Source organism: Cryptomeria japonica, chromosome 9 (genome assembly GCF_030272615.1).
Source record: "Cryptomeria japonica chromosome 9, Sugi_1.0, whole genome shotgun sequence".
Taxonomy (NCBI): domain Eukaryota; kingdom Viridiplantae; phylum Streptophyta; class Pinopsida; order Cupressales; family Cupressaceae; genus Cryptomeria; species Cryptomeria japonica.
Genome location: NC_081413.1, coordinates 591,941,652 through 591,957,908, shown reverse-complemented (window position 1 = coordinate 591,957,908; position 16,257 = coordinate 591,941,652). Strand labels below are relative to the sequence as shown.

Sequence of the window (16,257 nt, the reverse complement as noted above, 5' to 3'; positions counted from 1 at the left end):
CATTTCTTCAGTTTCTTCAGATATGCTGTTCTCAGATGATGTCTCAATTTGTTCTACTAACTCTTGAGAGTCCTGCAAATCATCAGATAATCTTCTTCTTACTTTCAGAGACTTTTGCATTTGTCTTTGCATGTCTGCAATCACTTGATTAGCATGATCCATCTCTTCTTGCAGATACACAATCCTCCGAGATTGTGTATAGCCTTCCATTGATAAGATCTTTCTGTTTAGGTAGCTAAACCCTTTTCCAAGATTCAAGCTCTGATACCAATTGTTAGGCCCAATATGGAAAGCTAATGTACTGAGAGGGGAGGGGTGAATCAGTACTTCAAAACTTTTCTTCAATAATAACTTTAATGTTATGCATAAACCGAATAGTGCAGTAACATAATATAAAGCTAAAACAAATAGATAACAATCATACATGATTCACTCCATAACACATATATTTTGGTTACGTAGAAACTCTTGGTTAGAGAGAAAAACTACAGTGGGGATGGCACCCACAACTTCACTACTGCAATAATAAAGAGTGTTCGGTTAGAGCTACATGTTTAGCTATTTCTGATAGCTTACCCTATTAGGAGTAACAAGATCTATTAGATCTACCTTGCTAAAGGATTTTACAACACTTAAACTAAATGCTGCACCTGGTTAGAGGCTTTACCATTTATAGACTTGTTTAGAGTCGTTTACCCTGTTAAAGGTTTCTCTTACAACTTCAAAATATTACAATAAATCATTACAAATATCTGCAACTTTACATCTGGAATGTTATAGCAGATTCTATGTGCTCAGAATAGATTACCTTGCTTATAGCATACCTCGATAACCCATATAGTAACTCGGTAAACCCTTCTGTTCACTCTGTTCGTCGACTGTTCTCTGAAAACCTTCTCGGTGACCTCTGTGTCTCTGTAATAGTCTTCTTACTCTCATGCACACACCTATTTAATTCTTAACTCATGTTGTATAAATAGATCTCTTATGTTGGTGATCCATTCATTGCTTCGATCTTACAAACATGATTTATCGAATGGATAACCATGCAAAATATTTCATTGGTTAGATGACCTCAAAATCATATACAATCTTTAAGTGCAATTTCCAATGTGAAAATGGTTAGATGTTCCTCGATCTTGTAACACGTTTTCATATGTATGTCCAGGTTCAATGAATCTAGTAACTTGTTTCACTCAGTGTGTCATATTCGTTGCTCGGTAGACATGAAATGATACTCGATAGACAGCTCGGTGTAAACTATGTTCTGAGACTACTTTCTTCAATAACCGACTAGACTGTGCATACCGACTGAATATCTCGGTAGAGATAACCGACTAGAGTATATAGAATAACTTTGAACATAAAACTAATGGCAACTTGATAAGTAGCAACAAAAAATGCTTTAATGAAGCTCATGAATGTAAGGATTTGAATTGATGTAACATGTCAATGAGATCATCAACCCTTACCATTTAGTTCACATTTATTAGTTTCCCCTTTTCTCTCGTAAGATATATGATAAGTGGGAATGTTGGGATTGTGTGGCATAGACCTTGCAAATCCTAATGTTTGGAGTACTTATTTATTTTGTATTTTTAATTCGCCTCATGGAAAAGGGTGTCTCAGTTGAAGTGGCACTTAGTAGCACTCACAGTATGTATTTGACAATTTATAAGTAATATTTGGTCATGGAAGTCACTAAAAGCAACTATGACAAGTATAAGGCATGTAAGAGTTATCAAGATAGAAAGAGCATGGAAAGAATGAGTTTATGTGCGTGGAAAAGAAAATCAAGGAAGATTTTACATGACAATGTATGCAAGCATTTTTCTTAAAAGATGGATAAGTCCAAAATGGAATGATCAAAATTGAAGAAGTTATGACATGATTCTATTTTTTCTTGCATATTTTGTTCCTTTTTTTAGTTGGTACATTTTTCAACCTTCCATATAAGGATTAATGACTATTTTACTAAATAATTAATTAATATTATCTAAGTTGATTAATAAATTAATTTACAAATAATATTTTATTTTATATAAGGCTAAACCTTATAACTATAATAGAGTCTTATTAATGTTATTAAGGTTAATTATAAAGAGGTGCGATCCCCTAATAAATATTATGCTTTAATAAGTATTGACTTGTCTCCATGATTTTCATTATAGGCAAGGGGGATTCCTTAGATCTCTAGAAGTTTGAATTCCTTTCTTGAAAAGGATTTTCCCTTTTCAATCATTTGGTCAAAGGCAATAGTAACTTATTAATTTGTACCATGTAATTACACTAGATGGAAGAAGTAGTAAAATTGAGCCTATGTCTAAAAGATTCATCATACCAAGTGATTTGTTGAGACACAATCTACCAAGCCTTCCAAATTCTATTGAATGGAGGAGAAGTTCAAGTCTTAATGAAAGACACTAGCAACATTGTAAACTTCTAACTGCCATCCTTCCAAGGATCATATGTATTAGTTGAGAATTCTTTTAGTATAATTAGATGTTTCCACCTAGGTGCATCAACTCAAGAGAATCAATGATCCATTGGACAATCAATCAAATCCTTTGAGTTTAAAGATTAATGATTACTAGGTATCCTTTATCCTTCTAAGATTGAATGCAATGTTTACCACAATGAAGTTAGAATGTAGTTTTTGTTGCCCCAGTTAGGCCATAAAAAATTTAACACGTGTTTGCAATAACTTTTGGAGTGGCCAATATTAAGAGATGCAAACATGACCAGCAATTAAGATTATATTGGCCACCTAGATATAACCAACCATAGATAGGATTTGGTTGCTCCAAGTCATAAGTTTCCTATAAGCTTATTATAGAGCCACTTCCACATATCATGCAAAGTGACACCCAAACCAAAAGGAATGGCAAGTATGTAGTGGTTGATGACCCAATGCTCGACTAATGATCATTCCTTAAAAATCAAATATAGAGGGTTGTTAGGATGAATCGTGAAGAACTCAATGTTTGCATCAAAAGTTGAGATCTAAAGACTATGCAAAAAAAGATTGTGTGCATTAAGAGTATTTGCAACATCTTTAGCAAAGTTTAAAATGAAGGATAAATTGTAATCAACAAAGTGAGAGTTGAGGACATGGGATCCCTAAGGACACAAGATAGTAACTCCTAATTTGTGAGATGCATCTCATTACTACTAGCATTCCTATCTTTAGAAGAATTAGGTAAAGTATGCCAGAGATATCATATATGCTCATTATTCCACTTTAAAAAAATTATATTATTATATTTCTATTAAACTATTGACCAAAGCAAAAAAATCTATTAATACTACATTATTATTATATTATCATATCATTATATTTTTATTTTAGATTATCTAATATCAATCAATGGTGGAGATCTAATGAGAAGATTCACAAATTGATTGAGATAATTACAAAGTTAACTGATTGCATGATGGAGATAGACAAAATTGATTGATTGTTGAGAGATGGAAGTGAAGATAAAATAATATTAAATCAAAAAATCATAATAAATTGATTTTTTTTAATTTTTCATGCATATAAGTGCCACAAACACGTCAAATTTAATGCTTCTAGTTTTTATTGACGAACATTTTTGCATCCATATATGAATATAATATTCAACATAATTATGAAATACATGTTCCATGTCTCATGTTCCCATACATAAATCCATCATGTGACAAGTAATATGAGACATGGATTTTATAGTTATATGTCCCAAATGGAGTTACATGTATCCCTGAATATTCATGAGGATATAAGACAATAACTTGCAGCTCTCCAATAGAGTTTGATGCATGGACCCTTTTCTAGGTATGCATATACTTGTAAACTTAAGGACTACTTCATAGTTGTGTAATGTATCTTCAAATAAAATGAGATATTAAAGACTCATTATAGTACTTTTGGTTATTTAAGGAGTTTCTTGATAAATTGTTCACTGTTCAAAAGTATAGAACGAAGTATTAAGAACTCTTAATGATATGCCTTAATATATTATGAAGTAGAGTCGAATAAGAGTAGATGACAATGCTTTCTTGAGCTTCATTTTGAAAGAAACTAGATAAAATCAACTAGCTTAAGTTTATTTTTTTATAGTTCATCATATATAACACATCCATATGGAGATTTATCTGTTCCTTGTGTAGAGGAAAAACAGTGGATACAATTCAGATAGATTCATGAAGCTTGAATCTTGTTCAAGAGGCTCAATACAGCAGCTCTATCAGGCAATGCGGGAATTGCACCCTTTTCTGTCGTAGTTATAGCACCAGCAGCATTAGCAAAAAGGAGTACTTCCCTCAGTCGCTTTTCATCCTGTGAATGCAATAAAATTGATCACTCAAATGACATATTGAAGATGACACATTTCCTTTACAACACATGATCTTGACAGAGGTAAAGAGTAAAAGAATACAAATGAGGTCTTGAAGTTAGGATAATCAGATATGCCACATAATAGAGATAAATACTGATGAAATAGAGGTAAGAAAATATAAAGGTGCTGTGATAAATTAATAGAGACAATATGATAAATTCTAACAATAAGGGAAAATGTTTTATGTAGTCACCTCAGAAGTTTTTTTCTTGCAGTCTGTTAAGATTGGATATGGATGGATTCAAATCGAGAGTACAAACAATGAATTGCCAATCAAATGACTTGAAATTCTGATAACCAATAGACACAAAATTGGTACTGTATATCTTAGTTACCAGAAACGGAATATTTAAAGGTTGCGTATAAGAAATGTATATATATATATATATATATATATATAATTATAAAATATTATTTTACATAGATGAAAAAGCATGGAGTTTTATATATATTTTCATTAAAAAACTTTATTCCACATAAATAATAAATATGAAGTTAAAGTTTCTAAAATACAAAACAATAGATATATACCCATGCAAGTTTATTATAAAAATATATGTATATGCAAGTTTTTATTATAAAATATTATTCTACATAATTGAAAGGCATGAACTATAGATATTTATATTAAGAGATAAATTATCTAGATATTGCATTGCATGAATTGTAGATAATTATATTGAAATATTTTGCATGAGGTGTATAATTAATAAAGTTATATATTTAATGTAACTAACATGACATAGAAAACTATAATCTGCATCTACTAGTTAATCCAAAGTTAAGCCATGAAACATGCAATTTCACATGCGAAAAAAAATCAATTTGTCAATGTTAAATCAATAAAAAACAATTACTTTACTGTCAAATCTGTTTAAAACATTTACTTTACTATCAAACCTGTTAAAAACAATTACTTTACCATTTAAAACATTTACTTTACTGTCAAACGTGTTAAAAACAATTACTTTACCCTACTTATAATGGAAAACAATTATTTGACTGACAAATCAAAACAATGGAAAACATATCACAAACGAATTTCGCTGCAGAAACGGCCGTTAGAAACGAGAAACGCGTTTATCCCGTTGAAACAAACGATGGGAGACCGTCGCGTTTCTGGCAACTAAGCTGTATATGCATGGTGGAGCATTAGGACTAGAGTTACCTTAAGCAATGACATGTCCTTGACCAGCTCAGAAAGAAATGCCCCAACAAATGCATCTCCAGCACCTGTTGTATCAACTGTGTTCGCTTGGAAGCTACTTACTCTTCCCCGAAAGTCCTATGTGAAAAGAAAGGATGGTCAGAAAAACATTTTAACAACTTTCCTATCAAGAATAATCATTCGGACAACATTTTCTTTCCATATTGATATTAATATAGTAATGAGAGATTTTAGAATTTGTACACAGTGGTACCTTTCTGAAAAAGATTTCAGGAAACAAATGTGTTTTTGGTTCTACACAGTTGTTTCCATAAATTTTTACGGAATATAGAACAGATTGTGGAACAATTGTAGTTTGCCTCTCATTGGTAAGTATCATCAAGGACATGTTGGACTATTCCCTTTTCGGAAGATACCCAATCATGACAATATGCAGAAAATGCATATGAATGCAAAGTTTGCGACATTTATCATGAGAAATAGAAGAAACATCCAAGGCGAAACAAACGAATCAAAAATTTCACCTTAAACACTGATTTGCCAAGTTATTCACAAATACCAACCTTGGTATAATATCTGCAACCTTTTTCTGCTACAGTTACGAGCAATAACTTGAGTCCTGGATGCATAAGGGACATGATTACTTCATCCTTTTCATAGTCTCCTCCATCTGTAAGGAATTCCACTTCATTCTCACTGACCTGCACAAAAAATCAAAAGAATTAGTCCTCATCTCTAACACCTTATTTGTGATATGGATAGAGATGGAAAAGTAGCATTGAAACAGATCATGCAAATTGTACCAATCCCCTTTAGATGTGTATATGATCAATTTCCATAAGTGTCAGGCAATTACAAGTTATATGTGAGACAAATAAAGATATATGTAAGTATTTGTACCAATCCTGTTTCAATCCATTTCTTATTAAATTCCATAGATAAGGAACAAGCACCTTGATTAAGTCGGCCTCATCCCAGATGCTTAAGATGCCTTTCCGAGCTTCTTCTGGAGAGGGCCACAATGGCAATCTGAGATTAGGATCATAAGATAAGAGAGCACCTGCATCTTTTGCCATTCTCAAAGCTGCAAGATGGGCTGATCTGCAGGGCTCTGCAATCAGACTGATTGATCCATAGTGAAATATGCGTGCCTGCAAATGAGTTATTCAATTCTTCGCAAAACGTATTTACAAAAAGATTTATATCATCACAAACAATTATAAATTGCCCTCAGTCCTGATATTGTGATGAGTGACTAGCAGAGGCAGTAAACTCACAACATTATTTTGGACCTTAGAATTAAAAGTGAGAAAATAAATCTCTCCGTACAAGAAAACACCTGGGGAATGTAAATCACAAAACATCAAATCGATATACAGCAATGTGCCATATGAACCAGTCACACGAAGGAAAAAAACATGAATTTATGTTTTCACAAGTTGGATAAAGTGCCAAAATATTACATTATGTCGATATTTCTATTATGTTTGTCAAGAGAATGTCAACAAATTGATCACCCAAGCACAAATAACTTGTGACCCATATTTATTAGGCTTAATTTTATGGTTGTCTTTCTTAACTGTTTCATGTTTTTCTGAATTTGATTATCTGTTTATTCATCAATATTTTAAAACACACTTTATGATCCACCATCATATTGTATGTGTTAAGTTCTGTAGTTAATGATGAATATGATTGTGTGTCATAATATCACTTACATTTTTAAACTCTATACAATAGATGTTCTGCCAATTACTCTATTAGGACAATTTGAGACTTTTGTATAACTATTTGTTTTGTGATCAGCAGATCATTATAGTTTGTTTGCTGAAGTCAAATATTATTATGGGCAATAATTGTGGTTTGATCAAAATAATGTTAGGATCAAGTTCTTTAAAGTTATTTGATGGAAGATTTAATATAATCTATAAGATTATTTTACAATTCAATACAGGAATACAAGTTTTAAATTGAAACTTCTTAGTTGAGAGCTAAAGTCTGATGGGTATCTATTCAGTCAAAGTCATCCAAGATACGATTCTGATATCAATTCTTATGATATCCGAACCTTGTACTCAGTAAGATTTGATCGCTCATGAATTTATTCAAAACCATAAACAACCTTTTTTTAAATTCCATGTTGATTATAACATTTTTATTTTTTTATTTTTTTATTTAGAACCTGAGAGATTTTTGAATTGTAGAAGCAATTCCCAAACGCACAAATTTTTAAGCCCATCCTAACTGAGGGAAGGCATTTTGAAAAAATGACCAGAGCTTTCAAAATCATACATGATTCGATTCTTTCTAAGTCATACCTGCTGTATCAGGTCCTTGTCAAGTTCAGCCTCGGTCAAGAGCATGTCAGCACTAGGGTTGCGATAAAACATGAACTCCCGTTCTCCATCACTGCGCAGTGTCACAAAAGAAAGCGCTGTTCTAGCATGACTGTCAAACAATATTCCCCTGCCATCCACGCCATTCTCCCTTAAAATTCCAGCCAACATGTGTCCAAACTCATCATCACCGACCTGCCAAGAGTGAATGGGTTTGAATTGTATTGCTGGTCTACCACAAGGATATCAAATGCATACCCAAATTAAACGAATGAAAAGAAGAAATCACAGGCATAACCTAGGATTAATTTTTAAGAGTTGATACCATTTTGACCCAGAATTACAGAATACCCTATTTATGAATATTCTGGTAATTGTCATTGACCTAAAAAATCATTACTTCAAGGGGCCCTGAGATAGATCTAATCTGGGTACAAACCTTCCCAATGAATGCTGCATGACCTCCAAGCCTGGCTATCTCTACAGCAACATTTGCTGGTGCGCCCCCTGGCGCCTTCTTAAAAGCAGGTGCCACGGCTAATGAAACGCCAGAGATTGTTGGGACAAAGTCTACAAGCATTTCCCCAAAGGAGACTATCAAATCCGACTTCTTGGCAGGAATGCTTCCATTGTTCAAATCTATAGCATTGTTGAAATCTGCTAAGACATACAATCAGTAGAATAAGAGTAAAAATCAAGCGACGCATCCTAACGGAACATGAATGCCTCTTACCCCAGATCAATACCCATCTGATTAAAAAAATCAACATCTTTCATTCATAAAGACTTAGTATCAGAATTCAGCCTTCTAATCAACCTATGATAAACATATGAAGTAATTATATTCAGAGGAACAGGGCAGATCACTTACAAGGTCTGGCGATTGCAATCAAAGAAGCACAAGTACAAGCACTTTGAAAGAGGTCTTTGCAAGAGATATGTTGTTAGAGTCAAGGACTTATTATTTTAATTTTTTGTGCAGGTCAGTGAGAATGAAGTGGAATTCCTTACAGATGGAGGAGACTATGAAAAGGATGAAGTACTCATGTCTATGCATTCAGGACTCAAGTTACTGCTTGCAACTGTGGGAGAAAAAGGTTCCAGATATTATACCAAGATTGGTATTTGTGAATAACTTGGCAACTCAGAGTTTAAAGTGAAGTTTTTAGTGAGCTTTTATTGTCATGCGTTTGACCTATTCTGTTCTGTTCTGTGCTGATCTTATGCACAGAACTTATTTTGCTGGACTTCTTGGTTGCCTTTTATTATGTAATTTATTCTTTTGCTTTACACAATAAAAAGAAAGTGAAGTTTTTTATTTGTTTCCCCTTGGATGATTCTTCTTTTTCATGATCAGCGTCTGAAACTATGCATCCACAAGCATGTTGTGATAGGGAATCTTCCAACAAGAGAATAGTCCAGTATGTCCTTGATGACAGTCATACGGAAACTGTAAAAGATTAATTATATTTTAAAATTATGGATGTATTAATCATTAATAAAAATATTTATAGTTTTTAGTTTCTAATGATAGAGTGTGATCTGAAACTTGATGAAAAGAATTCAACACAATTCAATCTATAAATAAGATTTGGACAATTTTAATGAATTGTGAAAATTTGATAGTATAATATAAATATTATAAACACATCCATTTAGAGCTATGGCCTCATGAAGGAATTTATCTGAAAAAATTCAATTAGATGATCTCATAAGTTTAGATATAGTAATATTTAAAATGTGAGTTTAGAAGTTTTAGGAAGCTTATGATCTATTAAATTTTTAACTTGCGTTTAATAAAATAAAATTGTAAATATCTTCTAAAAGTTTAATATGATCAAGAAATATTTTGTAACTGTTTTCTGATCTCATGAGACTTTTCTAACTCCCTAAGAATAGATCCTAAAACCCCTTTTCTAAAATCATAAGAAGATATCTATCATTCTATATTAATTTATAAAATTGATTATTTTCTAACTCCCTAAAAATAGATCCTAAAACCCCTTTTATAAAATCATAAGAAGATATCTATCATTCTATATTAATTTATCAAATTGATTATTTTATTTTTTTGATAGGTAAACGGAAGAGCCAAAAAAGTTTATATTGAAATTTAAAAGCCTGATACATATGAATATCAGAATCTTAAGGTCTGAAAATTCAAAATAGTTAGGGGCAGATCCCCTGATTAACCACTTTCATCCCACTTCAAAAAAAGAGGGAGGAATATCAAAACTATTTAGAGCCAACTAAGATCTATGAAAGTTTTGATAGGACAAACTAACAAGATTTATAATATCGGCAACCAAACATCTTTGAAGTTTTCCTTTTAACAAAAACAAACATCAAAATTAAATCATAACTGCTTAGGCCTGTTATATTATAGTGATAAATTATTATAGATAATTTTTTTCTACAAAAAAGATAAAAATTTATTCAGCACAAAGAAAATTACAAAGCAAGAAGGACCAATAGTCCAGCAAAGAACAAAGAATTAAGCATTCCTGTGTTTTCCAGAACTAACTGCTCCAACATGTGAAAGATATCCATAGACAAATGTCTCCTATCTATAATATTTCAACCCTTCATTAGATCAGATTTAGTCAAACAATCTGCAACTCTATTCCACAAATTTACAGAAAATTAGATTACTAATAGAAATGCCAAAAAGAACCCATACACAAACAAACATAAGATCCTAAAGAGGGAGAAGAGCAATTAGTAATACAGTACCATAAGGTAATATAATACAGATGACCCTGGAAAAGAAGGGCCTTGGACCAGAAGGTGCTGTCAATGGAGATGAAGACTGCAGTCTGCATCAGAGTTTTTTTTAAATTCTTAATTTGGTGAAAGCAAACAAGTCACAGAACAAAAAGACACCATGAAAGAAACCAGATAGCCTATGTCGATTATGTGCACTCAGGCTGAAAGTCATCTTGGTCTACTTTCTAGCCTATGTCAATTAAGTGCACTCACACTGAAAGTCATTTTGGTTTTGGTATTGTACATATTGTTAGAAAAACAAATTAGTAAATGGCTATTAATCTTTAGGATGTACAAATGCATAAGTTATCTTGATATATCATAATTTATGTATTGGTGCATCCTAGAGACTGAATAATTGATTCCAAAAAATTCACAGAAAAATCTTGAATTTTTTTTTTTTTTTGTCATTTATGTATTGGTGCATCTTAGAGACTGAATAACTGTTTCCAAAAAACTCTCAGAAAAATTTTGATTTTTTTTTTTTTTTTTCGCCATTTATGGATTGGTGCATCCTAGAGACTGAATAACTGTTTTCAAAAAACTCAAAAAAAATCTTGATTTTTTGTTTTTGCCATTTATATTGGTACATCCTAAAGACTGAATAACTGTTTCCAAAAAAACTCACAGAAAAATCTTAATTTCTTAATTTAGTGTAATGTAAACTTAGAAATTACTTATCCATCCGTTTCTTATCACCAAGCTAATAAAAAAGCAACCCTATGGATTGTGTCATCCTCAATGACTAAATGCCTGATTTGTAGCAGAGAAATTTGAGGAATCATTTGAAACTAAAAGAATATGAAGAGAAATGGGTTTACAAGGCATACCTTCACAGATACCATTGCCGCAAGCTCCCTTGTCCATGTCGGCCTTCACAACTCCATTATTTTCTCCTGTCAAACAAAATTATATTGTTCCAGTAAGTGAAGTGTCAAAGTGCATGCTGATTTAATCCATGATGAATCGAAAGAAGTCCAAACTAACAATCTGGTCAGAAAGCTTATTAAGTGAATACATCAATTCCACTTTCCAACCATATTAAATTGATAATTATGAATAAACATAAATACACATGCATGAACGGATACATATGTGCATGTATATAAACATAACAGAGAATTTTGAGCTTCCCCAGTTCATAATAGTAAAACTGGAGCTTCTGCTGATAGACTTATGTAAGAGTTTTCATTGACATTTTGGTACAGTACCACCCCCTAGATCTATATTACAAATTTATTATCGACATCAACCGTCCTATTCTTATACCTTTTCTTATACCTTCTATCATTTTTTTCTTGTATTTTCCTATCATTTTTTTCTTGTATTTTCCTGTCATTCAGAAATGTGATCTCAAAGGTTGATGTAAACAAGCAGCATGCAAAATAAACCTTACACCATTTTATAATTCTACTGATTAAACCTTTTAAGGCTATTTTACAGAAACCTCCTCCACCTGAAACCTCACCTCTCAAAACATATGCTCCTTTCAGACTGACATTAAAATAGGAAAAAAACATAGAACAAGTAATGAATACCATTTTTTTCATCAGACACACAATTCAAAGCTGAAGAATTCCCTGCTGCTGCCATTTTGATCCACCCCAAATTATCTGCCAAAAACTTCTGCTCCCTGAACTAAAATAAAATTGTCTGAAAACAGGCCTAACCAGTGAAACCACCTGATTTTTATACCTACGTCACCCATGCACTAGATAATTTATAAATGCAAAATCCGTCCTAGGAAGCTGCTAAAACTCTGTAAGGCCTGCTCAGTGCATTAAATAATGTCAGTAATTATTTTGCATTCATCTCCTCGGAAGCAGGAGCTGAACCATTTGTTGTATTATCCTGAACTTGCATTAAATATTGTCCACAACAGAAGAGTGAGGATAAATGTGCATGTGGATGAATATGGTTTCTTGCACTCATAAATGCATAAAGAGATCAAAAACTCAAAAAAACCAAAAAAAAATAAAATTAATGCATGGCCATCACAGTACAAACAAATCTAAACATTTCTAAATTTGAAAATAATTGCCTAACCATGCAAATGTTTTCTATAACAGACATTTCTGACCATTCAATCTGTCCCTCTTGATTATTAGTTTTTACTGTATTGTTTGGACAGTGGATTTGATGAATTTTTTTAGTTTCTTTGTACCTGACTTAGCTTAAAGTTAATTTTTCATTCATCCTGGAGTTACTACAAATAAGATAAGATTTGTAATGTGCAAAAGGTTAAAAAATGGTCATTGTGCATTTACGACAAACAAAATAAGATTTGTTATGTTCACAAAAATCAAAAAATCTTACAACCATCTAATAGTGCTGGACTTAAAAGAACACATCAAACATTGACCCACCTAGTATGACTCATTGTTTTGTTCACTGTTTCCAGGCTATTCTTTCTTAATTTAAAAGGCTAAAAAATGTTAAGCTGTATGTATTTGGTGGGGGCTCTATATATATAAAGTGTAATCTATCGTAATTAGAGCTATTTTAGATGAGTGTGATTAATTAAATTTTTGTTTTAAAGTGTTTAATTTATGTAAAAATATCATTTTCAAAATATCAAGTTGTATAATACTATCAAGAACCCAAACATGTTAATATAGAAACTAACTAAAACACATATTTAAAATGGTATACAATTCTAAAAACATTTTAAATTTTTTTTATAATTCAAAACTATAAAAATGTTATTTTTTTTTCAAATGGAAAACAAATATGAAGTTTAAAATTTGAATACAAATTAAATAACATTAAATTATTATTTAATTAAAACAAGTTTTCTAACTGTTGTATAAACTAGCATATATAAATTTTAAAAATCTATGTAAAAATATCAAATTTTAAAAATAAAATTAAAGTAGAGAAAGTAATCTAGTGCAGGAATTACAATGCACCATTGTACTAATTACCCTTACACAATAATTTTGTATTAGTGTATTCTAGGGTCTAGATAGTGAAAGATAAAATTTGAGTATATATTAATATTATACAAATAAATATATATATGAGAAAGATAATTTACCCTCTTAACCCTCTTCTCCTATTAATTAAATAAATTATTCAATTTATTTGATTTAATCCACTTAACCAAATTCAGACCATTAATTAAATAAATAAATCATATTTGTTTAATTAAAATCTTGTCTCACATTTAAATAAATTAATATTTATTTAAATCCTCCAAAATCTCATCTCTCACATTTAAGTAAATTAACATTTATTTAAATCACCTTTATCCTCCACCCACTTGCATTTTCCTACAAATGCAAGTTGCACAACTATTTTAAATAAATAAATTATTTATTTAAAATCCTATTTATCCTCACCCACTTGAAACCTTTAATGGTTTCCCTTAAAGTCTTCAATGGCTTCTTTCTAGAGTCTTCTTAAGCCTTTAATGGTTTCCCTCAAAGTCTTCAAGCATTTAATGCTTTATCTTCCTTTTTCTCATGTAAATAAATTAAGATTTATTTAAATAAAATCCAAAATTCACATTCACATTTAAATAAATTAATATTTATTTAAATATCTATCCAAGTGCAAATTACACCATTTAATTAAAATAAATGATTTTATTTCAATTGAAAATCCCAAAATTCCTCCCACTTGCATTATCCTACAAAATCCACTTGCATGCCTAAATCCCTTCTAGATTTTTCTAACTCCTTCTAATTAGCCTAATCCTATTCTAATCATTGTCACATTCTTAAATAAAAGGAAGTCACTTCTCAAAAACCTCCAAAGTCTTCAACAGAGAGTTTTTTAGTGGTGAATCTTCGCCAATTGGCAAATTCCGTGCGAATAGTCGAGGGCAAAATCATGGTCAAATTGCCCAGAATTTTGGGGTTAACGGTGCACTGTAGAATCTGGCTTCGCCATTGACCACACACTGTTGACGTGCATGCCCGTAATATTCGTCTGGAATCACTCGGACATGGGTATTAGATCACCTTCGTTATTCGCCAACAATAGTAAAACGACCACGTACCCAGGACCTAATTCACCAATGGTAAATTACATGGTCATTGCATGTGTTGGCCAAATTCACCAATATCAAATAAAACATTATAAGCATTCGAGGACCCATTTCGCCTCGCTTAAATTAAATGTTCATTGCACGCCTGCGCAATTCGCCAAAAATGCAATCATGGATTGCTATAAATACACTATTTCTTACACTCTTTCTTACAATTTGTTTGTGTCTGATTAGTAAATTGGGAGCTCTCGGAGTCTCGAGTCTCAATTCGCATTCCGCAAATTGAGTTGGAAAGTCGAAGTTCATTGTAGGGTGGAGGGCCAGAGTTACAATCCTGCAACACAGGCCCAGCCCCCAAGCATTCTTCCTGATTCCTAATTCGGAGAATTGAGAAGGCATAAAGGTGAGTAATCATTTCTTCATACTTGATAGTATTAGTTTTAACTTTTAATTCATAGTGAGAGGTCAAGACTCAAGATGTCATAGTCAGACATGGGTGAGACTCCTCAGGGTGGTGAAGGGATTGGGATGTCAGACAAGGGTAAGACTCCTTAGGGCAGTGAAACTGAAGGGATTGGGAGGCCATCAAAACGTCCAAAACTTAAACTTAAAGATAGTACCATAAAGTCTTTTTTTGGAATTGGCAAAGTTTCTGGTCTATCAACCTCTGTAGTTGCAAAACCCATTCACAGTAACTCACCACCACCAGTACCACAAGGTGGGATTGTCATTGAGTTAAATGCATCAAATGAGGATGACAATACTGACACGGAAAAAGATGTTCTAAGGGATACACACAATGAGATACCATTGGCGAATGCAAATGCTAGTACTGAAGATGATGTTGGTAGGAAGAAAATAAAAAGGAAAGTAAAACTGGGGCGAGAGTGGGAGATGACAAGGAGTTTTAAGATTGATTAGGTAGCAAAGTACCCATTCATTGAACCGGTCCCAAACAATGATGAACAACCAACAGAATGCAGGTGTAAGATTTGTAGCTGGAAAACTAAAAGAGAGAAGAAGATGCAGCTAAATCTTGACACCATAGAAAAGCATATTGGTAAGGTTTATGAAAAATAGATCATAGGCGGAAAGGAAACACGAGTAGTAAGATGGAAATCAAAGGAAGAATGTCTTCATGTTAGGTATGCCGCAGAATATGAAGAGCATAACCACAAAACGACACTGATTCATAATAGTGGATTTGGAAATACAATCAAGGCTGGGCTTGAACATGCAACAAAAGATGCAAACCTAGCAAAGACTGTTCAGATGAGTGTTGTTTTTCATATTATGTCGAGAGGGCGTCCTATGAAAGATTTCCCAGAATTTAGTAATTTATTATCTTTTTTGAATGTTCCTCACTATCCTATGTCACATTGGTCAATAAACACTGGATGGGAAATGGCAAACTGTCTCACTGAGGTGGAAAAGGAAAATTTACAAGAGAGTGTAAAAGAGTCAAATTTCATTTCATTATCCATAGATGAAGTTACTGTGGTAGATAACACTACTTGGGTTTGTATGCATGTGTATACCGTAAAAGAACACGTCCGCCGAGCTCATCTACTATGTGTCCATAAAATGAGGGGCAATTCAACAGCAGAAAATTTA

General features: G+C 32.3%; 1 protein-coding gene across 2 annotated transcripts; it reads right to left on the bottom strand.

The window, feature by feature from the left end:
- Positions 1–3,681: 3,681 nt before the first annotated feature.
- LOC131030150 (probable fructokinase-1) lies at positions 3,682–12,751 on the bottom strand. Of its 2 annotated transcripts, XM_057960847.2 has the most exons (8): positions 12,191–12,751; positions 11,483–11,548; positions 8,326–8,543; positions 7,869–8,081; positions 6,504–6,701; positions 6,114–6,251; positions 5,551–5,667; positions 3,682–4,321 (listed from the first exon to the last, which is right to left on the bottom strand). In XM_057960847.2, the coding sequence occupies exons 1-8, from the start codon at positions 12,243–12,245 to the stop codon at positions 4,184–4,186; spliced, it is 1,143 nt and encodes a 380-aa protein (XP_057816830.2). In that variant the 5' UTR covers positions 12,246–12,751; the 3' UTR covers positions 3,682–4,183. The 2 variants fall into 2 exon arrangements, with proteins under 2 accessions (XP_057816830.2, XP_057816831.1); XM_057960848.2 differs by lacking the exons at positions 11,483–11,548; positions 12,191–12,751 and adding an exon at positions 8,758–9,121.
- Between the last annotated feature and the right edge of the window lie 3,506 nt (positions 12,752–16,257).

Excerpts from the sequence above, each read along its gene's own strand:
- LOC131030150 (XM_057960847.2), bottom strand. The coding sequence starts at position 12,245 with ATGGCAGCAGCAGGGAATTCTTCAGCTTTGAATTGTGTGTCTGATGAA. Across the intron at positions 11,549-12,190 it reads TGTGTCTGATGAAAAAAATG|GAGAAAATAATGGAGTTGTG; the intron begins GTATTCATTACT and ends TTTGTTTGACAG. Across the intron at positions 6,252-6,503 it reads ATGAGGCCGACTTAATCAAG|GTCAGTGAGAATGAAGTGGA; the intron begins GTGCTTGTTCCT and ends TTTTTTGTGCAG.